The following is a 26,506-nucleotide window of genomic DNA, read 5'->3' as shown; positions in this document are numbered from 1 at the left end:
TCGTGTGCCAGCGCGTAGTGATTGGCTGTGTGAGTTGGTGACGCGCGCTGACGGTGAGGGATCAGGGGTCAGCGCGGGGTCGGGGGTTATGTGGTTGTGATTGGCTGTGTGCCGGTGACGCGCTTGAGAGGGAGTGATCGTGTGGCAGCGCGGAGTGATTGGTTATGGAGTGGTAACACGCGCTGGGGAAAACGGATCGTAGGAACAGCGCGTCGTGATTGGTCAACTAAGGAGCGATGCTCACGTTGAGGTCCGCATACGCTCCGTCTCCCGAGAGCGGGGGCTATATAAGGGGGTGCGCACAGGCGCACAGTTGAGTTGGTGACCAGCGAAGACTGAAGACAGAGGAGGAAGAGATCGGGCCCTGCGGCACCTAGTCCCGCTGTCCTTGTAAGGACCGGGCTCTGTGTGACCCAGAGGCGGGACCCTGGGACCCGGGGCCGAACGTCCGTGTGAGGGCCGGCTCGCGGGACCCAGAGGTTGTGACCCACGCCCAAGCTTGGTCTGTAGGCTCCATGGACGTTACGGGGCTGGAGTGCAGTGTGAGCATGCAGTGTGAGCATGCAGCGTGAGCTATAGTAACTACACGTGTCAGTGGAGTGTGTAGCGGGAGAAGTAGTGACCACACGTGTCAGTGGAGTGTGTAGTGTGAGAATAGAGACCACACGTTGTATCGTTACAAGTCAAGATTTAATAAAAAAGGTGTGCTACCCGTCAAGGGGTTTCCTGCCGTCATTCCGAATACTTCAACTGGCGTCAGAAGTGAAACAGTCTTCCAGGCATGGATACAAGGAAGACCCGTCGGACCCACGGGATTGACTGCGAGGATAACCTTGACGACTCGGGCCAGCTGGCATCGGGGGGAGAGGACGAGGAGATGCCGACGCCGCAGGACCCGCCAAGGGTGCCGGACGAGCGACTGGGGTCGGATGCTGTGCTCCGCGAGGCGCACTCCCGTCTGGCGGAGCTGCTACTCGCCGCCGCGTCCATCCTGGCAGAGATCAACACGTCGGGAAGAGCGGGGACATCGGCGGACATTCAACAGCGTCGTCCCACGGGTTCCCGCCAAAATGACTTGGCGATTCCCGCCATTTCAACTGCGCGGACATCTTTTGGCGGGAACGACGAGCAACACGTGGCGGCGGTTCTCCAAGCGCGCCCACTTACGCCATCAGCGTGCGCTGCGGACCGCCATCAACCACCCGCCATTGGGGCCGCCATCTTGCAGACCAACGGTGGGGCGGAGAGGAACTACGTGGCAGAGGACGACGACTTCATCTTCCAGCAGCGCCTTCCCACATTGTCAGCCTTCAAGGCGGAAGGCGGAGACTGGGGAGCATTCCAGCGCAGGTTTCTGGCGCATCAGGAAATGTCGGTCTGGTCCGACGCTACGGCGCTGCGGGCACTGCCTGCCATGTTGGATGACGACGCGCTCGCGGCCTTCAGGTCCGCACGGAGGTCGGACCGCTCCACGCTTAAGGCTGCGCTGGGTCTCATGGCCAGGGTCTACGGACCTCCCTTGGCGTGTCGCCATCACTTTTACGCCCGACGGAAGGCGGACACGGAGACCGTGCTCGCCTACCGCACAGCGTTGTTGGCTCTTGCCGACGCAGCGTTCACTCGTATGGACGAGGAGGGCCAGGACGCGATGGTCTTGGAGCAACTGCTCAAGTTGGCGTAGGACCTGGGGGTCCCCATCAACACAGCTGACGAGGTCGATATTTCTTCTTTGCGGGTCGCAACAAGTATACAGGCGTACGAGGTCCTCCAGCGTAAACAGGGGGTCGTCTGCACTGCTGCCGTGACCTCAGCCCCGGGCCCGGTGGTCACCGAGCTCCAAGTCGTCAGCCCACGAGAGGAGGCGTTCACCGCGGGACGACGGCTCGCGGGACCCAGAGGTTGTGACCCACGCCCAAGCTTGGGTGGGTCTGTAGGCTCCATGGACGTTACGGGGCTGGAGTGCAGTGTGAGCATGCAGTGTGAGCATGCAGCGTGAGCTATAGTAACTACACGTGTCAGTGGAGTGTGTAGCGGGAGAAGTAGTGACCACACGTGTCAGTGGAGTGTGTAGTGTGAGAATAGAGACCACACGTTGTATCGTTACAAGTCAAGATTTAATAAAAGAGTGTGCTACCCGTCAAGGGGTTTCCTGTCGTCATTCCGAATACTTCACATATATAAGCATGATACCCCTCCTGAAACATAATTGGAATTCAATTCAGCCTCTCTGTCACAATCACTCATGCTTCATCAGCAGCAGAAATCAGAAACAGAAACATCATCGGCAGTAACATCACTCCCATCAGTAGTAACAGCAGCAGTAAAACGTCATTACTGTCAGCTTTATTATTTGAGTCAACTCAAAGTGTACTTGCTGTTGCTCTATCTCTGATTGCGTTCCTGAGGTTGTGGTGGAAAATCTACACTCACCTGGCAAGGCCAGTCATTCCATAACGTATGAAACAGTATTTGGCGATGCTGCATGGCAATGGGTGCACAAGAAAAAAATAAACAAAACTCCACAAACATACTCGCCAATAACACTGTGGCCTTCAAAGTAATATATAGAATATGCAACACTTTGCACAATAGCCCTTTTTCATAGCACATAGAGAGGCTACTGAAAGAGAGACTCGATAGTAAGAGTAGGAGAATGTACTATTTGGTTCTTTCGGTAAAGTCACGTAGAAAGAGAAAATATTAAATTAAATAACAGCATACGACGTTTTGATTGCAACACAAGCAATCATCATCAGGTACAAATGAAAGAGAAAACAAAACCTAGTAAACTTAGAATTATAATGCAATACAACACAGATAGTCGGCTAACATAACAGTCAGCACCCTACCTGGTTGATTACGTTCTTCCAAAGATTGCTAAAGTTAAGAGAGAGATTAAACACAGAACCGGAGACACATAGACATACACGTAAGCAGAGAGAGATAACACAGAGACACACAGAGAGAGACAAACACATAGGTACACAGAGAAACAACGCCTCTGTGTCAAGGCCTTAAATAGAGAGGGGGGCAGAGAGAGAGGAGGGGGGGTAGATAAATTAGCTTGTCAATGAGAGACCAGGCGCAACATCAGGAAACAAAACAACAAAACGAGCGGAGACAGAAAGAGAGAACCCACACTAAATCAAACAAACTTAGTAAAATTTGGAAATGTAATGCAATGCAACACAGAAAGTCGGTCAACACACAATTAACGCATGGCCTGGTTGATTACGTCCTTCCAAGGATTGCTAAATTAGAAGTTAAGTGTGAAATTTGAGAGAGAGACAAGTCACAGACACGGAGACACAAAGACAGACACACGGACAGAGAGAGACAACACAAAGACAGAGAGAGAGAAAAAAACTTAAAACCTACCCTGAGAGGTAGTTCAAACTTGCGTAACTGCAGGAAATAAGAGCGACAAAACGAGGGGAGTCAGAGAGAGAGAAAACACACTAAATCAAACAAACTTAGTGAAATTTGGAAATGTAATGCAATGCAACACAGAGAGTCGGTCACCACACAATTGACGCATGGCCTGGTTGATTCCATTCTTCCAAAGATTGATAAATGAGAAGTTAAGTGTGAAATTTGAGAGAGAGACATGCTAATTTCTCTACCCCCTACCCCCTCTCTCTCTGCCCCCCCTCTCTATTTAAGGCCTCGACACAGAGGCGTTGTTTCTCTGTGTACCTATGTGTTTGTCTCTCTCTGTGTGTCTCTGTGTTATCTCTCTCTGCTTACGTGTATGTCTATGTGTCTCCGGTTCTGTGTTTAATCTCTCTCTTAACTTTAGCAATCTTTGGAAGAACGTAATCAACCAGGTAGGGTGCTGACTGTTATGTTAACCGACTATCTGTGTTGTATTGCATTATATTTTAAAGTTTACTAGGTTTTGTTTTCTCTTTCATTTTTACCTGATGATGATTGATTGTGTTGCAATCGAAACGTCGTATTCTGTTATTTAATTTATTATTTTGTTATTCTACGTGACTTTACCGAAATAACCAAAGAGTAATTCCTGCAGTCACGAAAGCGCCAAATCAAGTTTGTAGGAGAATGTACTTTACACCATGGGGCCTGATAAGAATTTACATTTTGCAATGTTTGCTGATTAACACTGTTTACACTGGTAAGTGGAGAATTACCTATTAGTCGATAGAGTAGAAATAAACTCCTTAAAAACATATATTTTTTAAAACAACGGTTTTATTAACAACTTCGTTTAACTCGCGGTCGAGAAGTACTTCAATGATGCGGCGCCTGCTCCCACATCTACGCTTACTTGAATGAATTGATTACTCGTGTAACTCGTTGACACGGAGCCGGCGCGCCTAAGACACAAGGCGTCTGCTTCTTGGGCGAGGCGATTCCAGAGTTTCGGGACCGCGGCGTTTTTGACCTCCCCAAATAAATATTTAATTAATAAGCCGTCCATACAAAATGTTAATTGCTTTTAAAGAGCCAATTAATTGATTATTTGATACAGGTGTAGAGGAGTAAAATGGGGACGTGACGTCAGGTGTGCCGATCAGTGTGATGACGTCACGTCTCCTAGGGTACTTAAGGGATACCCCGTGACGTAGGCGGGGTCACTGTAGGAACGGGTAGAGTAAGCAGGGTGAAGAAGGAACCAGGGGTAGAGAGAGGGTTCGAATAGGGTGTCTGGGGAGAAGCCGGTGGTAGCCGTAGAGGTGCTTCTCTCTTCGGTCGGTGGAGTCGGCAGAGTCCACGATCCGACACGAGAGAGAGAGACCGGAGCTAGCCGGCAATGACCCGGACTCAGAGTAGGACCCCTAGCCCCTGGGAGTGTGTACCTTGTGTAATATTGTAACAGCTTTAATTAACCCTGGCGAAAGCCCATAACTTACCTCCGTCTCCGAGTACGTCCGTCGGAACTTCTCTACACAGGCATGTATTGTCACCGGATCTGAGTACGTGTGCAAAATTTGTAATGCATTGGACAACAGGAGTAGACTACATTTTGATTACAAGATTTGACCGCGAAAAAACATAGGAGTCACGTTAAGTAAAACCGTTGAATAAAGACTAACAGTACAAATAAAAAACAAGGCCACGAGGTGAGGTTGGAAAGCCCAAAAGGCCGCTGTATGTGAGCTGTGTCGTTCAGTTTCGTTCCGACAAATGGGGCACTACTTTTTCTTTTGCTCAATATGTTCAACGTTAATAAAAGCTATCCAAGCAAAAAGTTCTCCACGCATTATCCTGCAGTTAATGAGAAAAGTGTAATTTATTGGCGCACTATATTGACTGCGTATTGAGACATATAAAACTGTTGAGCTAGATTTTCAACCAATCAGCATCGAAAATGTAAGTAGGTCAGAGCCAAAATCAGGCCAATATCACTACGCACGTGTAAACATGGAGGAGGACGTAAGCAGCGCAGCTTAATCTGATAGCAGCGATCAAGCTCAATGCAGCGTATCATCCCAAGACTAGGTGAGTTCCACACAGCCATGTCCTTTATGGCAGTGATAGGCAAACGTTTCAAAGAAGCAGGACTACAGGATATGCTGATTAAATCAAATGTGGTAACTGTTGGTTCAATAAATGGAGTCATTAGTGGACATCACTACAACCGTAGCATATGTGCATACAAACTCCTATTTGAGGCAATGCATATCTTGCGGTTGAGGTCATTTATTCAGTCCCTTCCTGAGCAACAGCACACTCGTTACATCAGCCATGGAAGATCTAGTACGAGAGTACAAGTCTGAGGCAGGATTTTCATCTAACTCAGTGTCTGACATATCAGATATGCTGTCCTGCTATGATAGATATGTACATGAGATGAACTCTGTTAATCCCACCTTTGGACTTTGGAGCTCATACATTGAAATGGTTCAACTGTTACTGAGTTTCATTAGAGCAACCAGACTCTGACTGGAGCCTTCATTAAGCAACAGTGAGACGTACCGCCAAAATTATGCAAGGTACCTATCAGCATATTGGGTCGAGATGATCAATCTTCCAAAGACTCATCCACACTGCTATGAAGAAGTTACTGCAAAAGGAAACTGGACAGTACAGCGTAAGGATGCTAACAGGTTCTCATCCATAGCTTGTGACCAAGCAATAGAACGAACCTGCAACCGTGATTCAAAGACCAAAGGTGGCATAACTGGGATAACATTGAACAGAGGTGCCGTCCAGCGATGGATACTGTCTCATCCTGAACGTTCTGCAATCACAAGGCAGTGTGAAATGATGGCTGGAATGCAACATGAAGAGAGGGGTCGTAAAGAGTTGGATGCAACAAGAATTGCAAAAGACAATGCTACTGTTATATCTTTGGTTTCAGCGGTTGAGTCTATGATCAATCCCTTCCTGCCTCGTGAAGATCTTGTATGTATTAGCTCTGGTGTTGTTGCTACAAAGACTGTCAGAGATGACATACAAAGTGCTTGTGATAAAGGTGAAACAGCTCTGAAAATTTTCATCCAAGATCGAGTCCAGTCATCAAAAACAGACTTCTTCTCTCCAATAAAGTCCTTGAAGCTCACTACGTTTGGGGATCAAATGAAGACATCATCCAAGACAAAAGATGGAAATAAAGTCATTCTAAAAAATGACAAGGGACTCTTTGCACGACTGTTAGTGATATGTCAATCCCGGTCTGTAAACTTGAAAGAGATTCTGACATATTTACTTGCCAATATCTCATCCCCGCTAGCAAGCACTGATGGTTCATTAGCCAAAACAAATAAGGCTGCTCTTCTAGCTTGTTTAGAATCAAAGAACAAGGACTGTCATGTGAACAAGACTGTTGGTGATAATGGTGTCCTACTGATAGATGGCATGGCATTGATCAGGAGTCTCAAGAATATACCAGACACATTCGGTGAGCTTGCTGATGATCTTCTTCAACTTATGATTAAGATGGGTAGAAAGTTCAGATGTCCAAGGGTCGATTTTGTCATTGATCGCTACCCGGCAGTGAGCATCAAAAATGCTGAACGATCAAGACGTGCTGTTGCTGGACAACAATTACTGCAAATATACAGCATCAAGCAGAAGACTCCAAGTCAGTGGACCAAGTTTCTAGCCAGTGGTGAAAATAAAAAAGCCTTGACAGACTTTCTCTTTGAGACATAGAGAACTGTGCCTTTACAAGCAGCTGGAAAAGACATAGCTATCTTTGTGGCACACAGAAATGTATGTCATCAACTCACTCTTAAAGATGGCATTATGTCTGTCAAAGAGGTAGAATCTTTGACCTGTGACCATGAAGAAGCTGACACGAGGCTCCTACTTCATGCAAAACATGCCTGGAGTGAACTTTATAATAAGATAATCATCCAGAGTCCTGACACTGATGTTGCTATCATTTCACTTTCAATAATGGCTAAGCTTCCCTCAGCAAAGATGTACTTTCTGACAGGAACAAAAGACAGGCAAAGAATGTTAGATCTCCAGGCTATTGGTTCTGCTTTGGGTCCTTCACTAACAGAGGCACTGATAGGACTACACACATTCACTGGCTGTGACTCAACTAGTTCCTTTTATGGGAAAGGAAAAGAGAAACCACTAAATATAGTGTCTGGAATTGCAGAGTACATCAATGGATTGTATTGCTCTTGGGAGGCAATTTGAAATGGACAGCACCACATTTGTGACCATAGAACGTTTTGTGTGTGAGCTGTATGGAGAAAAGGTATCAGATGTTAATTTGGCCAGATACAATAGGTTCTGTGTCCAGGCCTCTTCCGAACAGGCATTACCTCCAACAAAAGATGCACTTACAGAGCACTTCAAGCGTGCTAACTACCAAGCTGCAATCCACAGGAGAGCATTGGATCCTTTTATAAATGCACCCAGTCCAGACGGCTTTGGATGGATTGTCAAGGATGGTGATCTCATCATATCATGGATGACTACAGATCCAGCTCCTCAACAGATTTTGGGGTCACTCCACTGTGGGTGTAAGTCTGGTACTTGTACAGGTGGAAGGTGCTCATGCCACAAGGCTGGCCTGGCCTGCACTGACCTATGTAAATGTGTTCATTGTGACAATGTGAGATTAACTGAGGATATTGTTTCATGTGAATCTGATAGTGAGGACAGTGATCTTGATATTTAGTGATGTGTATATGATAATAAAATTAATATAGGACATATATATTTAATATAAATCAATCAAAATTAAATCTTGTTTACAATAATCATTCCTGTGAATATGTACATGTAGTGCAGTTACTGCTCGTGTATGCGAATTGACAATTCACCATTAAATGTGTTATTTTGAAAAGTGTTTTTTTTTATATATTATATGTTGGCTTAATTCTATTTGTTATTCAGATTTTACCTCAAATATTACCTTTGAATTGGAACAACATATTGAGAAGTAATTGGGATGTTAATGCTACAGTAGAAGTTTTCTTGATAATCTTATCATGTTTACTGTGCATAGATAGCAACTTCAGGTATATCACACATTTCAAACTGGTTTATTTTGTACTTCAAGTGGTAATTCTGCATTTTTGGGTTTATATGATAAACAGGTTTGAAAGTGCAAAATTCCCTATGGTTTCCCTTTTTTTCAAAATGGGCACCTTTAGCATAATTTTTCTCAAAAACTGCAAGGTTGTGTGCGGAGAACTTTTTCCTAAGGAATATCTATATATTTCTGATGTTAAATATAAAAAAGTAGGTAGTGCCCCACTTGGTGGAACGAAACCCTATTTCTAGGCCTCTTTTAGGCTACCGACAGTGGCCTAGAGTGGACGCGTTTCCATACATGGGAAATGTGCTTTTTGACCAATTCTGATTTGGCATTAGAGATTTAACTCCGAATCAGTCAAGAGGCAGGATATTTTCATCCGCTGCGTAACTCTTGTGTGTTTAAGCTGCACGACAATAATAACTAAGCTTGTAGCAACATTTGTGAAGATGCTGTTTAAAATGTTTGAATGCACAGTAATGACCGAGAACAGGTCGGGTCACTCAGGGGTCAGAGTGCTCAGCCAGAATCGTTGAGATAATGGGTTTGATAGATAGATAGATCGTTTATTGTCATTGTCACCAGTACAACGAAATTTAAAATGCTCACCAGTCAGGGCATCATTCATAAATTTAAATTAAATAAAACAAGAAAATAAAAATAAAATTAAATGAAAGATAATCAATTTATACTATATATAAAAAACAGCCCAAGTATACCCACATACCCACATACGGTTACATTTTGTCATTGCACATCTCTATTTCACAGTCAATTGTAAACACTATTACTTAATAATTAATTAGCATTATTGAGTGTGGTGATCGCTGTAGGATAAAAGCTCTGTTTGAATCTGTTTGTCCTTGTTTTGACTGATCTGAATCGTCTGCCTGATGGCAACAGCTCAAACAGTGAGTGTCCAGGGTGAGAAGAGTCCTTTATAATGTTCTGTGCTTTTTTGATGCAACGTGAACTGTGTAGTTCTTCCAGTGTGGGGAGATGGCAGCCGGCGATCTTTTGGGCTGTGTTGATGACCCTCTGGAGCGCTTTCCTCTGAGCCACTGTGCAGCTGGTGTACCATACACAGATGCAGTATGTAAGAATGCTCTCGATGGAGGCTCGGTAGAAGGACACCAGCAGTTTCTGTGTGATGTTATTATTCCTGAGAATTCTCAGGAAGTAAAGTCTCTGCTGGGCCTTTTTCAGAAGCTCAGTGCTGTTGGCGCTCCAGGTCAGGCCCTCCCCAATGTGGACTCCCAGGAAGCAGAAGTCTGCCACCCTCTCCACACAGTCCCCGCTGATGATTAGTGGTGGAGTCATCTTCTTGGTTCTTTCGGTAAAGTCACGTAGAAGGGAAGTAATAAAATAATAAAAAAATAAAACATAATAAAACAATTCTCACGACGTTTCGGCCACAACGCAAGCAGCCGTCCTCAGGTGAAAACCAGGTCCGTCGAGGCGACAGAGTCTGAATGAAACAGCACACGAGCTTGGAGCATATATATAAGCTGGGCGCATTGACAAAGGAATTTGCATATCAATGCGCCCAGCTTATATATATGCTCCAAGCTCGTGTGCTGTTTCATTCAGACTCTGTCGCCTCGACGGACCTGGTTTTCACCTGAGGACGGCTGCTTGCGTTGTGGCCGAAACGTCGTGAGAATTGTTTTATTATGTTTTATTTTTATTATTTTATTACTTCCCTTCTACGTGACTTTACCGAAAGAACCAAAAAGATGAATCCCTGCAGTCACGAAAGCTTTAAATCGAAATTTAGTGGTGGAGTGTCCGTTTTCTTTCTCCTGTAGTCTATTATGAGCTCCTTGGTCTTTGCGGTGTTAAGGAGCAGGTTGTTGCCCCTGCAGTATGCTGTCAGCCGCTCCACCTCGTCCCTGTAGGCAGACTCATCCCCCCCAGAGATGAGCCCCACCACTGTGGTGTCATCAGCAAACTTCACAATCGTGTTGCTATGGTGGACGGCGGCACAGTCATGTGTGTAGAGGGAGTAGAGCAGGGGGCTCAGTACACAGCCCTGGGGGGAGCCGGTACTGAGGCTCAGGGCTGTGGATGTATGACGGCCCACTCTGACCCTCTGTCTGCGGCCCGAGAGGAAACTATATATCCACATGCAGGTGGAATGTGGAATCCCCAGGTCGCCCAGTTTTTCCACCAGTTTGTGTGGGAGGATGGTGTTGAACGCGGAACTGTAATCCACGAAGAGCATCCGCACATAGCTCCCCGGCTGCTCCAGGTGTAACAGTGCAGCATGTAGTGCTGTGGCCACGGCGTCCTCCGTGGATCGGTTCGCTCTGTAGGCAAACTGGTGGGGGTCAAGGTTTCTGGGCAAGCTTCCTATGATGTGACTCCGGACCAGTTTTTCAAAGCACTTCATCACCACTGGCGTGAGTGCTACTGACTGGTAGTCGTTGTAGCTGGAAATGTGGGTTTTTTTGGGCAGCGGGACTATGGTGGAGGACTTTAGGCAGGTTGGTACAGTGGACTGTTCCAGAGACAGGTTGAAAATCCTTGTGAAGACTCCAGCCAGCTCGTCAGCACAGTCCCTCAGCACACGTCCCGGGACGCCATCAGGTCCCGCAGCCTTCCTCGGGTTGACGGCCCGCAGCGTGCGCCTCACCTCATGCTCCTCTACTGTGAGGTTTAAGCTGCTGTGGACCGTGAGGTTTGGTGATGCTGTCCCTTGTGGTGTCACCTCAAAGCGGGCAAATAAGAGGTTCAACTCCTCTGCCAGAGCGTTGTCACCATCAGCAGCTCCGCGGTTGGCCCTGTAGTTGGTGAGGTGCTGGACTCCCTGCCACACCTGCCTGCTGTCGTGACTGTCCAGGCGTTCCTCAATCCTCCTCCTGTAGTCTGCTTTGGCCTTGCGGATGCCTCTCTTCAGGTTAGCTCGGGCTGTACTGTAGAGAGCTTTGTCTCCGGAGTTGAAGGCGATATTCCTCTCCTTCAGCAGTTGCTGGACCTCCCGGGTCATCCAGGGCTTCTGGTTGGGGTAGACCCGAACGCGTTTGTCCACAGTGACAGTGTCTATGCAGTTTTTAATGTAGCACAATACACTATATGTGAACACCTCCAGGTCCTGATGTTCGAAGACCCCCCAGTCGGTCCTATCAAAGCAGTCCTGCAGCTGCTGGGTGGTACCCTCAGGCCAGATGGCGACAGTTTTTGTGATGGTAGGAGCCGTTTTCTTGATGGGGGCGTATGCAGAGATCAAAAGCAGGGACAAATGGTCAGACTGGCCCAGGTGTGGTAGTGGTCTAGCCCTGTAGCCTAGTTTGATGTTGGTGTAGACCTTGTCCAGAATGTTAGTTCCCCTAGTAGCACACTTAACATGCTGGTGGAATTTAGGGAGTGCTGCTTTTAAGTCTGCATGGTTGAAATCCCCTGCTATAATCAGCACAGCGTCAGGATACTTGCTCTGCTGAATGCTAATGCTGCCATGTAAAAGTCCAATAGCTAAGTTAGCATTAGCATCCGGTGGGATGTAAACAGCAGTTATCATGACCACAGTAAACTCTCTTGGGAGGTAAATCGGCCTGCATTTAACAGTCACATACTCCAGATCTGGGGAGCAGTGGCTGTCTACAGTCACAGTGTTAGTACACCAGCTCTTATTCACGTACACACAGAGCCCCCCTCCTCTGCTCTTACCGGAGTCTACTGTTCTGTCCTGGCGCTGTGCTGTGTAGCCTGCAAGCTCAATAGCAGAGTCCGGGATGGATGAATGAAGCCAGGTTTCTGTGAAAAGCAGAATGCAGCTGTCCTTCACTACGTTGCTCGCTGTAGTCTGTAGCCTCAATTCATCCATTTTGTTCGCGATGGATCTGGCGTTCATGAGAAATAGGCTGGGTAGCGGTGGTTTAAGTGGCTGCCTCCGTAGCCTGGCTAGCGCACCGGCCCTGCAGCCTCGCCTCCGTCTTCTCTCTCTACGCCGCCTTCGCCTCCTCCCCGCCGGGATGATAATCCACGGAGAGCCGGGCCTCCTCGCTAACTCCACTGGAATCTTGTGAAGACGGAGAAACTCGCTTGTAACACTCCGATCGTAACATAGTCCGATCTTAAGGAGATCGTGCCGGCTAAAGGTGTTACTCGCCCGACAAAATGAACACAAAACAAGACATAACGCGAACATAAACAACCATACAAGGCACCGACCGGGTAGACACTGAGCTGCTGCAACTGTGTGCGCCGCCATCTTCCAAGTAGCCACCTATGATACCATTTCCTAAAATGCAAACAGTTTACGGACTTAACCTGATCCTCAATGACAGGAGAGCAAACTGTTATGTATTATTTTTATTTTACTTAATTTGGCTGAAATTTTAAGACTGCGGTTTTAAAAATGGATCTGAAAAAATTGTGACCTGTTCTCTGGAAATCATACAAAGATCACCTAAATTATTATTTATTTATACTCCATGAGATTTCTGAAAGAATTCTTCATAACATAAAACCAATAACACAATTGGAATACGAGAGAGAAAATAATGCTTTAAATATTGAAGGGTTATTCCCACACTTCTTGAGATGTATTCATCACTTTAATTATATAATGTCAGGGCAAATGTTGACTAAAGAAAAATTATGGAGCCCCTGTCTCTTGCTATTTGTCTTCTTTTGCTCCTCTCTTGTAGACCTCTTTCCGGGCGACTGTTGGAAGTGGACCACGTTAAATGGTGGCCTCTGGTGAACATAGACGGTTCATGGGAGACACAGAAAGCAGCAAGAAACCCAGGCTGATGCGATGGTGGACTCACTGTGGCTTGAGACACGCTCAAATCGGCCTGGCCGCGCTGCTGTTCATCATCCTCTGGACGCTGCTGATAATTATTCTTTGGACGAAGGACACAGACTACACAATTTATCACACCTGCAAATGTGAGCCTCTTATTTAGGGGTTCATTCTGTTGTGCCTAATGACATTTTTTTTCACTCACTAACATATTTTATAGGGAAGCAGAGAAGTAAAAACATTTTCACGGGACTCGTTTATATATTGTGATGCAAGCAGGAAACATGCAAGATGTGTCCACGATGGCGGGTCTTTTCAGACAAGATATCGTTAGCCGCTTGAAAATCCAAGTTGACAGCCATTTGTTTAAGATGGCCACAAATAAATTCTATTTTCCCTACATAAATTGACCGAGTTGTCTAGGTTTAGATGATTTAAGTGTCCATTTCTACATTTTTTTCCCCCACGAAGGATATGTTGAAGTAGTCATCCTACAAGCACGTCTTCAGTTTGTGGGCATGTATGAACACGGTTCATTTATTAAATCACAGTTAAGGCCCTGGTACATATAAAACACACATGGCTATGGCACAGCCATAGAGTACAAATGTTGTATCGTAGACGGAGGTACTCGGAGACGGAGGTTGAGTTAGGGGCTTCCGCCAGGGTTTATTAACACTTATCACTATCCCTGGTTCCCTCTTTACCCCTTCCACTATCCCCGTTCCTCCAGTGACCCCGCTTACGTTACGGGGTCTCCCTTATATACCCTCGGAGGGGTGATGTCACGTGCACTGCCCAGCGCGTGCGACCCCACGTCCCGTGAGGTCACCGCACCGGACAGCGCACACGACGCCACCACTCTCCTCTACTCCTCTACATCACCCCCCCCCCCCCGTGAAAAAAAAACAGCCGACCCGGCTGCAATCAACCCGCAAGCGGGGCCCCACACCGGACCGAAGACCGAATAATCACGAGTTCGTGTGCCTGAAGGTAAACCCGGCTGCTAGAAAACTCAACCTTAGGGCAGCACGGCCCTTCAAGCAGAACAGTAACAACAAAAAACAAAACAAATAGAGCCCGAAGGCCTCATCCGCCGGATAGCGCCGAACGGGCGCCAGGGGCTGGGCCCGCTGAACGGCCATCAGGGCCGTCACCGGAGCCGCATCCCCCTCGAGCGGGTATGCGCTGCTGGCCCGCTCCCTCGTGCGGTATCCGCCACCCGTGCAGGTGGCCCGTCAGCGGGCAACAGGCCCACCGCCGTGGCCTCCGGTGCCTGGGGGGTCTCTGTCGGCCTCACTCGGGAGGGGCCTGGGGGCACACACACAGGTCGGACGTCACCTCCGTCAACGAGACCCGGCCGGTCAGGCACGCCGGATACATCATCAGCCGGCCGCTCCGGAATTGGGGGTGGATCCCCCAGGGTAGATGGAACATAACGTTTGAGCCGGGACGGGTGCACTATCCACTGCCTGCGACCGAATCGAATCCGGACGCATTGCGGCCGGCGGACCTCCACAACCTCCACGGGTCCCTGCCAAGGGCGATGCAATTTGGCCGATTTGCCAACGGGGACCTGGGGACAATGCAGCCACGCTTTTTGACCCGCTACCCACGGGAGGCCAGCTGCCTGGTGTTTTGGCAGCCGCTCATTAGCCGCCTGCCGGCTTGCGGAATTCTCGGCAGCGGCCTGTCGCGCCTCGCGCAGCCGGTCAAGCGCGACCTTCAAAGGGGTCGGCACCGCCGACCCCTTCTTGGAGGAGCCAACGTCCATCTGGACGTGCACCGGGGGCTCCGGTTCCCTACCGTACATCAAATAAAAAGGCGAAAATCCCGTGGAGGCATGAGGGGCCAACCGATACGCCGCCAAGACCCCCGGGACGAACAGGTCCCAGTCTGACTGGGACGTGTTCACCTGGTGGCACAGCATGGACGTAAGGGTGCGGTTCAAGCGCTCTACCATCCCGTCTGACTGGGGGTGGTAGGGCGAGGTGCGGATTTTCTTGGTGCCAAGGAGGTCACACACCTCCTTGAGCAACCTAGACGAGAAATTCCGCCCCTGGTCAGTCAACAATTGTTCCGGCGCGCACTTGTCAAACACGTACCCCTGGACGAAGGCCTCGGTGATAGAAGAGGCCAACTGATCGACCAAAGGCCATGCCATGGGCCAACGTGTGAGGTACTCAACGCCCACCAAGAGGTATTTGTGGCCCCGTTGGGATGCAGGGAATGGCCCCAAAATGTCGAGAGCCACGAGCTCATTAACGCGAGAAACCCGGATGGACTGCAGCGGGGCCCGGTCCTGGACAACTGGGGCCTTCCTCCGCGCGCAGTCGTGGCAACCCTTCAAAATCAGTGCTACGTCACCCTCAACACCCGGCCAGTAATAGTCCCGCTTAAGGGTCAATAAGGTCTTGTGGTAGCCAAGGTGCATAAGCTTCTCGTGAATGGCTCGGGTTAATTTACCACGCAGGCTAGTGGGCACAACCACACAATAGCGTTCCAATTGGGCATCCCAACGCATGAGTAGTCCGTCATGCACGGCGATCGCCGGGGCAGCCGACGAAGCTAAGCTCCGGGCGTTATGTCCGACACGGCGCCGTAGCTTCAGCAGAGAGGAATCCTCCATCTGCAAGCCGGACCATACCTCCCGGGGAAGTCCAAGGCCGAAATCCGCGGTCGACGCCGCACCTGGAGGGGTGTCTGCCTCGGCCGACGCGACCAACTGGGCCGCGGCGTCCCCTGGGGCCTTGCAACGGCTAGAGCCCAGGGCGCAAGCACACCCGCCGCCTGCCGGCAATCGGGATAAACCGTCCGCATTTCCATGCTGTGTCCCCTTCCTATGGATTACATCAAAAGGGTAATCCTGGAGCACTTCGAGCCAGCGAGACAGCTGACCCGAGGGCTGACTAATCTTCAGCGAATATTGCAGGGCCGCGTGGTCGGTTCGGACCGTAAACAGCCTACCGTACAAATATGGTCTATACAACTGAACAAAATAAACTATGGCCAAAAGCTCCCTCCGGGTCACACAATATCGCTGTTCCGTCGAGGACAGAACGCGACTGCCATAGGCTACCACTCTCTCAACCCCGTCGACCACCTGGGCCAGGACAGCCCCAATTCCCGTGTCGCTGGCATCGGTATCGAGCAGGAAGGGTTTCGTAAAATCTGGGTACCCCAAGGGCGGCGCATCCGCCAAGGCCGTGCGAAGCGCCGCAAAAGCCGCCTCCTCCTCCGCGCCCCAGTGAAACCTTTGGCCTTTGGCGGAAAGGGCGTGCAGTGGCTTCGCAATTGTCGCAAAATCGCGGACAAACCGGCGATAGTACGATGCGAATCCAACAAAGCTACGCACCTCCGCGACAGATGTGGGAGTCGGCCACGTCCGGACACAAGCCGTTTTATCCGGGTCCGTGGCGACACCTGACGTGCTAACAATGTGTCCCAAATACCTCACCGATGGTTGTAGCAAGTGGCATTTCTGGGGTTTGAATTTCAAGCCAGCAGCACGCACTTTGACGAACACCGCCTCAAGGCGTTGCAAGTGCTCGCCAAACGTACGGCCAAAAACAATAACGTCATCCAAGTAGATTAGACAAGACTCCCACTTCAGCCCCGCCAAGACCATCTCCATGAGACGCTGGAAGGTGGCCGGGGCCGAATGGAGACCCATAGGAAGCCGATTGAACTCGAACAACCCCTGGGGCGTGCGGAACGCTGTTTTGGGTCTAGAGGCCTCATCCAGTGGCAATTGCCAGAAGCCGGAGAGCAAATCTAAAGTCGAAAAGAACCGCGCGCCCGAGAGGGCGTCCAAGGAATCATCCATGCGAGGCAATGGATATGCATCAGCCACCGAGATCTTGTTCAATTTACGAAAATCGACGCAGAACCGGAGACTCCCGTCCCGTTTCTTGACTAGCACAATGGGGGCACCCCAAGGGCTAGTAGATGGGGAGATGATGTCCGCCGCCAACATTTCCTCGACAGCCGAGCGGACATGATCTTTTTCCGCTGGGCTAAAGCGGTGGGAATTAAGTCGAATAGGGGCCGCGTCGCCCGTGTCTATGTGGTGGTCCAAAAGAGTAGTGCGACCCAGATCAAACTTACTTTGGCTGAACACATCGGTGAACCGCTCGATGAGGTCGCGGAGTTGCCGACGTTCCCCGGAGGACAACGAGGCATTCTCGTCGCACAACGTGGCGATCCATGATGCGTCGGGGTCCCCCGTGCGCATCACGCCCGCCACGACCCCTCCATCCGGGGCAGCGCTCCCGGGTGGAGGAGCCGGGGTTGCGTGTGCCAGGACGGTGCCGGCCGGGACTACGACCGGCAAGGGTCCCGAATTGAGGACCTGCAAAAAAAGGTCCTGGCCCCCCGACACGGCTGTCAAGGCGCCCACCAACCCCTTCGTCCTTGAAAAGTAGCTTGACGGGGACAGGAGGATACCCGTCTCCGTGGAGCCCATTTCGAGCGGTTTGCGCAACCTAAGGGGTATCAGGATTTGTGACGCCGGTGGTATGGTCACCGGCACTTTATTCAAGGCCCGTACACCGGCGACCAAGGGAGACAGGACGGTAGGTGATTGTAGGAATTTCAGCCGCCTCCCTGACGGCATTTCCACACAGCCCTGGTCAACGAGAATTCGGATGGGCATCCTAGACAAAAAGTCGGTCCCCAAGAGGCATGGCACTGCCAAGGTCCTGGAGACCAAAATCGACCCGGCCAACTCAATCTCGTCAACCCGAACCGATGCTACAACGTGGCCCAAGATGCCCAAACTGCCGCCGTTCGCGGCGACACAAGCCCCGCGAACCGGCCTTAACGGACCCACGCTGCGGGGTAGCAGCCCAAAAATGGCCTCAGAAATAATGGTGGCCGACGCCCCCGTATCCACCAGGAGGCGAACGTGCACCCCTTGCACATATCCTGCCACCGCTGAGGAGCCGACAGCTGCCGCCACCATCCTATGCGCAAGCGCATCCCAGTGGCGGGTCTGTCTGGGCCATTGAGGGGGTGATGACGATGGTGCACCCGACCCTTCGAGGACAACCCCATGACGATGGGCCCTAGCCCCGCTAGATGCATGAGGTGAAGGGAGCGGCCGCGCAGATGATGCGTCGCGACTCGCCTGGGGCCCCGAACCCGATGCCAAGGAGGGTCTGGGAGAAGGTGGAGTCCCTTTTCCAAAGGCCCCCGGGGCATTCCGGCAGCCCCGCTCAATGTGGCCCCGCTGACCACAGCGGAAGCAGGCCACCGTGTCCGCCTCCTGTGGACGGGAAGGTCCCGGCCGCCCCTGCTGCTCCGGACGGCGACCACCCGCCCCCCTTCCTCGACGATCGGGCATCGCCAGGGCCGCGAGGGTGTCCACCCCCTGAGAGGTGGCCCCCCCGTCCGGCGCCAGGACCCCCGCACTCGCCGCCATCTGAGGCCTTTGGCGGAGGGAGAGGTGCACCTGAATGTTTTCTGCGACCGCCAAGGATGTGATCTGCCGATCATTGTTGATCGACAGAGCAATTCCTAGCTCCCTTGCCAGGTCAAGCAGCTTCCCCAAGGCCATAGAATCAAGTGCCCTGCCGTACAGGTCAGGGTATGCAGCCTGCGCCAGGGCCAAGAGCGAGCAGCGGAAGGCCAGCGGCAGTTCCCCCTCCTCCCGCCGCCGCAATGAAAACTTTAGCTGCGCGGTGGACGGCGGCTCAAAAACGTTGGCCATTTGGATATAGGCCGCCGGGAGTGTAGCCCGATTGGCCGGATGGATGGACTTGAAGGCCTGCAGAGCCCTTTCGTCCAAGCAGGTCGGAAGCGCCGGCAAGGCCTCCTCCATGGACCAGCCGACCGACATGTATGCCGCGTCGAACCGGTCCTGGAAGGCCGACCAGTCGCCCCCTTGCGCGACAAACGGCGCAACGTCGGGTAACCTGCGCTGCCATTGGCCGCGCGGCGCCGCGAGGTGTGGAAGCCAAGCGGCACCTGCGGGCCACCCAGCGGACGCGACGTGTTGCGGCGGTGGCAGCATTGCGGCTCCCGCGGGCCACGCCGAAGACGCGGAAAGGTGCGGTGGTGCTGCGGCCCCCATGGGCCACGCCGTAGGCGCAGCGAAGTGTGGCTGAGTTGCGGCCCCCATGGGCCACGCCGTAGGTGCAGCGAAGTGTGGCTGAGTTGCGGCCCCCATGGGCCACGCCGTAGACGCAGCGAAGTGTGGCTGAGTTGCGGCCCCCATGGGCCACGCCGTAGATGCAGCGAGGTGTGAAGGCGCCTGCGCTTTCGCGACCCACCTGTCAGCGGCGGCGTACGAAGCCACGGCGTCGTCCCGCGACGCGGCGAGGGACCACGGCGTTGCAGCCTCAACGGGCCACGCCGAAGACGCGGCGGTATAATTCGGGCCTGCAGCGGCCCCCGCGGCCCACCCCGCCGGCGCAGCGAGGTGCGGGACAGCGGCCGTAGCCGCGGCAACCTCTCGCGATGCGGCGAGGCACCACGGCGTTGCGGCCTCCCCGGGCCACGCCGAAGACGCGGCGGTAAAACACGGAGCCGCGGTGGCCCCCGCGGCCCTCCCCGCCGGCGCAGCGAGGTGCGGGACAGCGGCCGCAGCCGCGGCAACCTCTCACGACGCGGCGAGGCACAACGGCGTTGCAGCCTCCATGGGCCACGCCGAAGACGCGGCGGAATAACACGCAGCCGCGGCGTCATCCATGAGAAGGGACGCAGGCACGGCGAGGTGCAGAGCCGCGGCATCGCCGGTGGCCGGCCCCGTGAGCGCAGCGACAGGTTGAGCCGCGGCAGCACCCGCGGCCCATTCCGGCGGCACAGCGATGTACGGGGCAGCAGCAGCCGCCGCTGCCCACCCCGGCGGCCCGGCGAGGACGGCACGCGCGTACTTACCCTGGGCCCCCCCGGCGGGCGCAGCTTGATGTAGAGCCGTGTCGTCGCCGGCGGCTGGTCTCGCAGGAGCGGCGTGCCGAGAAATCCCGGCCGCGTCGGTGGAGAGACGCGGCGTCGCGGTCGCCATGGCAGCCGTAGCAGCGGCCGCATATGGCTCCCGAGCCAACATGGCCGCCGCGGATTGCGTCGCAGCCAAAATGGCGGCCATTTCCGGTGGAGCGGTCGCTGGGAAAACTGCGGCGCTTTCAACGTTGGCAGTTGACAGTTGCTCCCGTCCCGCGTGCGGGGCGGTTGGCTGCGTCCGCGCCTCCACCTCGGCCAACCTGGCGGTCAGCTGCCCCACCGCCTGCAGGAGCTGCTGCAGCAGAGCTGCGGGGACGCTCTCCGTCTCTGGCGGCGGCGGTGAGCTGGCACTCCCCGCAGCCGACTCCTCCCGCTCCGGCCCGCTCGTCTCCATGGCGACCGTCACTGGGGTCCCGGGCTCCGGGGTCACTGCTGGAGCCTCCTCTCCGCCTTCGGCACCCTCCAAGTCATGTGCCGGTGGGTTCTTACGCCGTGCGCCCGCTTTATACATGTTGGCAACGGTGTAAACTTCTGACACCAGTTGTTGTATCGTAGACGGAGGTACTCGGAGACGGAGGTTGAGTTAGGGGCTTCCGCCAGGGTTTATTAACACTTATCACTATCCCTGGTTCCCTCTTTACCCCTTCCACTATCCCCGTTCCTCCAGTGACCCCGCTTACGTTACGGGGTCTCCCTTATATACCCTCGGAGGGGTGATGTCACGTGCACTGCCCAGCGCGTGCGACCCCACGTCCCGTGAGGTCACCGCACCAGACAGCGCACACGACGCCACCACTCTCCTCTACTCCTCTACACAAAGAAGGAGCAGAGACAGACATAATCTCTTAAAGATCATGAGACTCCCTTCCCTCCTCCATGATAATGAAAAGATCACCTAAATTATTATTTTTTTATACTCCGTGAGAATTCTGAAATAATTCTTCATAACATAAAACCAATAACACAATTGGAATATGAGAGAGAAAACAAAACCCGGGCTCCCACAACGACCCTGCTTTCATCTTCTTGGTTCTTTCGGTAAAGTCACGTAGAAGGGAAGTAATAAAATAATAAAAATGAAACATAATAAAACAATTCTCACGACGTTTCGGCCACAACGCAAGCAGCCGTCCTTCCCTTCTACGTGACTTCCCTTCTACGTGACTTTACCGAAAGAACCAAGAAGATGAATCCCTGCAGTCACGAAAGCTTTAAATCGAGACCCTGCTTTCGTCACCGGGTCCCCAATAAGTAGCTCCCGTGACATGACGTCATCGTGCCTCACAGCACTCATGACATCACATCGTCATACTACTCTACACATGAACAAGTACTGTGTTTAAAAAAATCCCATTATTCGCAATTAAATTTATTTTCCCGCGATTTGCAACCCCGGTCAGAAAATTATGCGGGGTGGTGTTGGTGCGTCAACAAAATCAGTTATTGTGATGTCGAAGCAGTCTGAACACGAATGTCGTTTCAAATTTAGATTTTGGATCTGTTTAATGAGGCCCGGTTTGTGTTATGGTGCACCAGTGTACCGCCAATACGCCCGTTTGCCTGAAATTATATTACAGAAAAGTTGATCTTTTAAATTTCAGCTTGTGTCTAGATATCTTTCAAAGTTATCATAACATACTGAGGTCGTGGAGTAGTAGACTTGCAACGATGATCTCTTGCTGGGACTAAATAATGACCACATTGTAACATGCCTGAGGTGCTGGATACCATCTCTAGTCTCGTGGCAATTTGTCTTTTAGAGGCTTGACATTATATCTGCGGGACCTGTTTGTCAAAATGAGCACACGGCAGAGGGATAAAAAAACTAAAATCTACAATAACCACCTGCTGTGAAAGTTGAGCTCCACGTTCTGTAAATGCGTTCACAGGTAAAGGAAAAAATCCCCAGTGTAATACGCGGCTACGCGATGACCTCGGCACGTATGAAGTTGGTGATGAAGATTTTTCCGGGAGGCAGGAGATGTTTCCCCGGAGAATAAAAAGCAGCCCACCACATGGTTTAAATGACACAGACCTTCATGATGATGACGACACGAATAGCATCGACACTTCCAGAAAAAGGTACAACATGTTCAGTATCACAGTTTCCACTGAATCAAATAACAGCTCATGTCAATGCTTGTGGGAGTCATTGATGCAAAGGGCCCCAATTAGTGCACTGCAGAAACGCACTTATTTTGGTGTACTCAGAAAAAAAACGTAGGACTTATTTTTTTTAAACGGGTGTCATTAACCATTCAGGTGCTAAGATGTTCAACCACCAAAATATATACCTTTTGCAAAGCATTATCGATTTGGTGTTTGAACATCTTAACACCTGTTTTATTGCCAGAAAGGGTCAAAGCTATTCCAATTTTTTCATCAGTTTTTATGCTGGCACAATGGTTCCATAGATATTAACCATTAAATAAGTTGCATGGTCAAAAGAGAAGGGTCAGGGTTGTAGAGGGGCAATGCATTCGACAAATTATCATGCTGTCATAATGTATGCAAAGAGAGTATGCTTTTTGGCTGAGTGCAGTCTCCTTTTTAGAATGGCTGTCACAGTAGCCAGAGTTACTATCTAAAAAAAAATCCGATATTTTTTGTGCGAGTTTTGAACATCACCTGGTGTCATGCCTAAACTCATTATGATGGTCAAGGGGTAGTGTTGCACGAGAAGTGTGTGAAGTTGTTTGCATGTCTGTATGTATGCATGTTGAAATTCTTTTGCACCGTACTCAACTAACCGTGCTATTCGGAGGTGCAGGGAAAGGTCAACAAACTAAACAGAAAACGCAGTTTTTCAGAAATTAATTTTCCATCTCGATTTAAAAGTGCAAAGCTCCAGGGGCTTCCCAAGTTGAAAGAGACGTCGGTAGGGCTTATGAAGAAGTAGGTCGGGCCGACGTCAGGAAAAGCAAGACCCCTCCGTGTAGACTGGGCTCGTGATCAAGTGGGCTTGGTTATGTGACAGTAGGTGCAGCTGACAGAGGAATATCCTGCCAGCTCCTCCCAGCAATGTGGTAGCCACATAGCATACAGGACTATAGACACGAGGCTGTGAGTCCGTGCACATCGTTTACATGCCCATCAAAAATAGTTTCTGATTACTCGAAAAAATTTGATGGAAAAAAATTCCGCTTCATTGACCATCTGAAAGTTGACTAACCGAGACAGGCAAAAGCGCCGTGGTGACATCACCACCACTTAGTGGGGAACGGTGATTGTTGTTCATCGGGTTGGTGGTCATGTGGTGGCGATTGTGGTGATGGTGGTGATTGCAGTGATGGTAGTTATTGTGGTGATGGTGGTGATTATGTTTGTGCTGATGGTGGTGGTGATTAGGTGGAGGAGGCTCTGCACTTCTCGCTGGGACCCCGCTCTTCCCGTCATCTTCGCCGTGACCCCCACGTATGCTCGCGCCACACAGAAAGCGGATCTCACGCGCCTCTCGCACACCATGGCCCTGGTGCCCAACTTGCACTGGCTGGTCGTGGAGGATGCGCCCGCGCCCTCGGCTCTCGTCTCCGCCGTGCTCCGCAACGCCTGGCCGCTATCCTACACCCACCTGCACATGGAGACACCTAAACAGGACCCCCTTAAGGTGACCAACATCAGCTCGATCATAATCATTATAAGCTTGATCATCATCATCAGCTTGATAATCATCTTGGTCAAACGATTGTACAAATGCCTCCAATGTGATAGACACAAAACATAAAATACAAACACGTGACACCAATATTTAGCAGCATTATTCTTATTCTATCTAACATTATTATACATAACATTTTCAGCTCATGAACACTGATGAACATGAGCAAAACTGTCTGTAATGTTTCTATGTGCAATGTGGCTGGGCCGTCAGTGTCTTTCTTGTTCAGTGTACACCTGTAATGAGTCGGATGACGAAGTACTAGGAGCGACTATTTTTTTACGCAACACAATCTTGGTCCGCACTTGGTGCTTGATCTTGAAGCTGTACTTTCCCTCGAACGTCTCCTCCTCTTGTGCTTTGCCCTTTTATATCGTTCCACTTCCCTTCCTCGAATGTTCCCTCACTGTATTTCCCTTAGCCAATCCCTGTCCCTCCCCTCTAACGGATCTCAATCGTCGCCTCGGGGTTCCACTTTGTTTCCCACCAATTCTCATTCAGACCCTTTCCTCCAATCACTTCAAAAGCTTGCCTCCCGATCCCTCTAGAGGCCTCTTTCCACCAAATGGAAACCTTGGTTTATCTTCGAATAGCCTGTAGGCTGCACATTGGCTTGGGGTAATTTTTTGGTCATTACACACCTATCATCATCATACAACACAAACTTCTTCATCATCACCATGATCATGTCCAGTGGCGATTGTGAGCCAGACATTATTTGGTCAAGAGCCTCGATTTTTTTATCTAAGGGGCTTGCACTTATGAGCAGGATATATAAGAACATTATCATTATAAGACATCAGGTAATACACAAAATAATGCGAAATCAGCCATAATGGAAGATTCCCGCAGCGCATTGTAAGTTACAGGCATCTCCCCTATAATCCTCAGGCTTCGTTCTTGGTAGGTGTGGACCTCTTTCGCACCGTACCTAGCCATTGGTGGTCACAAACGGAGCGCTATATGAAACAGCGCTGTAGGAGGCCATTATTACATCGCTCCAATAGAGATGCATTCGGGACCGCTATCTTTTACCTATGAGCGATATGAGGGCTTCATTAGGGTATCAGTAACGACTTTAATAATGATTCCATATACAATATAAATTATTTCAGCATTTTATGAATACAAATAATAACTTTTCATAATGGCATAAAACATACAATAATTGATTTACTCCACAGTGCATTTGGTCGGAGCCTGCATAAGATTAACCACCACCTACCGTAAACACATGTTCCGCGGTAAGCTGTATAGTACAATTCAATGGGTTTACTCGATCCGTGGATCGCCAATCAATATAGTGATTACCCCATGATGAATCGATACGCTAACGTGGCTGGCGGATCGACTCTGAGCAGAATCGATGCAATAGACACCACGATTCATTTTCCACAAGACTATATATCGGAAAGACATGCCATTATGGGCAATGCCATGCCCACTTTCTTCCACAGATGTAGTGACATCGCTGGATGTCAACATGTTGCGTGCAGTGCCCACCCTAGAGAGGCACGGCGTATGGTATAGTGACATCGCGGATACCACAGGGGTGTGGGTGTAGTACTGGCCCTAGAGGGGCCCGGTGAGTGCTGAATAATAGCGCTAGATGGCACCACGCTTTGCGTGTGTAATGCGGGCGTAAACGGCCTCGCGGATATGACGTCACGGGGGGAGAAGTTAGGTCACGTGGGAGAGAGGGATCAGGTCTTAAGGGAGAGATACCGGAAGAGACGGGGGAGAGTTGGGGATTGATATAGAGTGAGGCCACGCAGAGCGGAGGTTGGAGAGTGGCGAGATCGCCACACAGGCAGTAAGACTCGGCACCGTCGGCCAGCGGTGACCAAGCACGGAGAATCGGGCAGCAGCGGTGGGGCTGCAGTGAGGGCAGCCGGAGGCCTGCACGGGGGAACCAGCAGCGGAGCTGCATCGGAGTGGAGAGAGGCTACGGGAGTGACAGCAGCATCGAGCTGCCGAGCGGAGAGGCTCTGAGCGAGGGCCGTGTGGGACAAGTGTAAAGGAACCCGAATAAAGGACAACGGAGACAGACACAGTGAACGAGTCCTTTATTACACGTGCAGCGCCGACCCTACAGGACAGAATGTGTGGGTGCCGGCCGAAGGATGAGGTTACTCGAGGCCATGGCACGCTGGTTGACCCGGGAGGACACGTGACCAGTTAAGTCTACAAAGGGGCCCCAGGAGGGGGCTGGGGGTGGTCATGTGATTGGGACCCAGATCCTTCCCTAGGATTCTGGAAGGTGGACGTGGCCAAGGGCGGAGCTGGCCACTCCACAGAGATTATAAGTCGGGTCCCGAGAGGGACCGGGGTTGTTGTTCATCCTGGAAGAAACCTTCGCAGACATTCTCCATTCTATGAGTCTCCAACACGTGGCCCTGGGCTTGAAGCTGTTGGTCTCGTTCCGTAGCAGCAGTTACGTTGTAACTAGTAAAGTTAGCCTGGTGGTAACCACCATAGGTTGTTATTCTGTTAAGGGGAAGTTACCCGGTGGGTTGGAACTGAATAAATGTGTTGCCTCCAAGTCTACGTCTGCGACTCGGTTGAACCCATTACAACTCGTGTCAGAAGTGGCCAAACGTTATTTTGTCAGAAAGATTGGCCGAAAAAGTTATGCTTACGCGAAGCAGACTACGTACCAGGATGTTGTCGGACAATGAGGACGACAAAGGCGTTA

At 50.9% G+C, this 26,506-nt stretch overlaps 2 protein-coding genes across 4 annotated transcripts in view; one reads left to right on the top strand and one right to left on the bottom strand.

Moving 5' to 3' along the window:
- LOC133358643 (galactosylgalactosylxylosylprotein 3-beta-glucuronosyltransferase 1-like) overlaps positions 1-26,506 on the top strand; it is a 48,891-nt gene that overhangs the window by 1,960 nt on the left and 20,425 nt on the right. For 2 of the 3 annotated variants that reach the window (XM_061577032.1, XM_061577031.1), the window contains exons 2-4: positions 13,114-13,357; positions 22,043-22,235; positions 23,502-23,760. In XM_061577032.1, the coding sequence (XP_061433016.1) occupies positions 13,153-13,357; positions 22,043-22,235; positions 23,502-23,760 (657 nt within the window). In that variant the 5' untranslated portion in view covers positions 13,114-13,152. Of the gene's footprint in view, positions 1-13,113; positions 13,358-21,867; positions 22,236-23,501; positions 23,761-26,506 lie in introns of those variants that run through there. The other variant, XM_061577033.1, reaches the window with a different exon arrangement.
- LOC133358830 (uncharacterized) lies at positions 7,381-12,668 on the bottom strand. The gene is made up of 3 exons (XM_061577278.1): positions 12,374-12,668; positions 10,554-11,462; positions 7,381-7,398 (listed from the first exon to the last, which is right to left on the bottom strand). Exons 2-3 carry the CDS (start codon positions 11,451-11,453, stop codon positions 7,381-7,383), a joined length of 918 nt encoding a protein of 305 aa, XP_061433262.1. The 5' UTR covers positions 11,454-11,462; positions 12,374-12,668.

The sequence above is a fragment of the Lethenteron reissneri genome, chromosome 63, assembly GCF_015708825.2.
Source record: "Lethenteron reissneri isolate LAM-NWPU_2019-01 chromosome 63, ASM1570882v1, whole genome shotgun sequence".
Taxonomy (NCBI): domain Eukaryota; kingdom Metazoa; phylum Chordata; class Hyperoartia; order Petromyzontiformes; family Petromyzontidae; genus Lethenteron; species Lethenteron reissneri.
Note: the sequence above shows the minus strand (reverse complement) of the source record. Positions and strands in the feature narration are given on the sequence as shown.

What these genes read in the sequence shown, in the direction of transcription:
- LOC133358830 (XM_061577278.1), bottom strand. Translation starts at nt 11,453, where the DNA reads ATGACCCGGGAGGTCCAGCAACTGCTGAAGGAGAGGAATATCGCCTTC.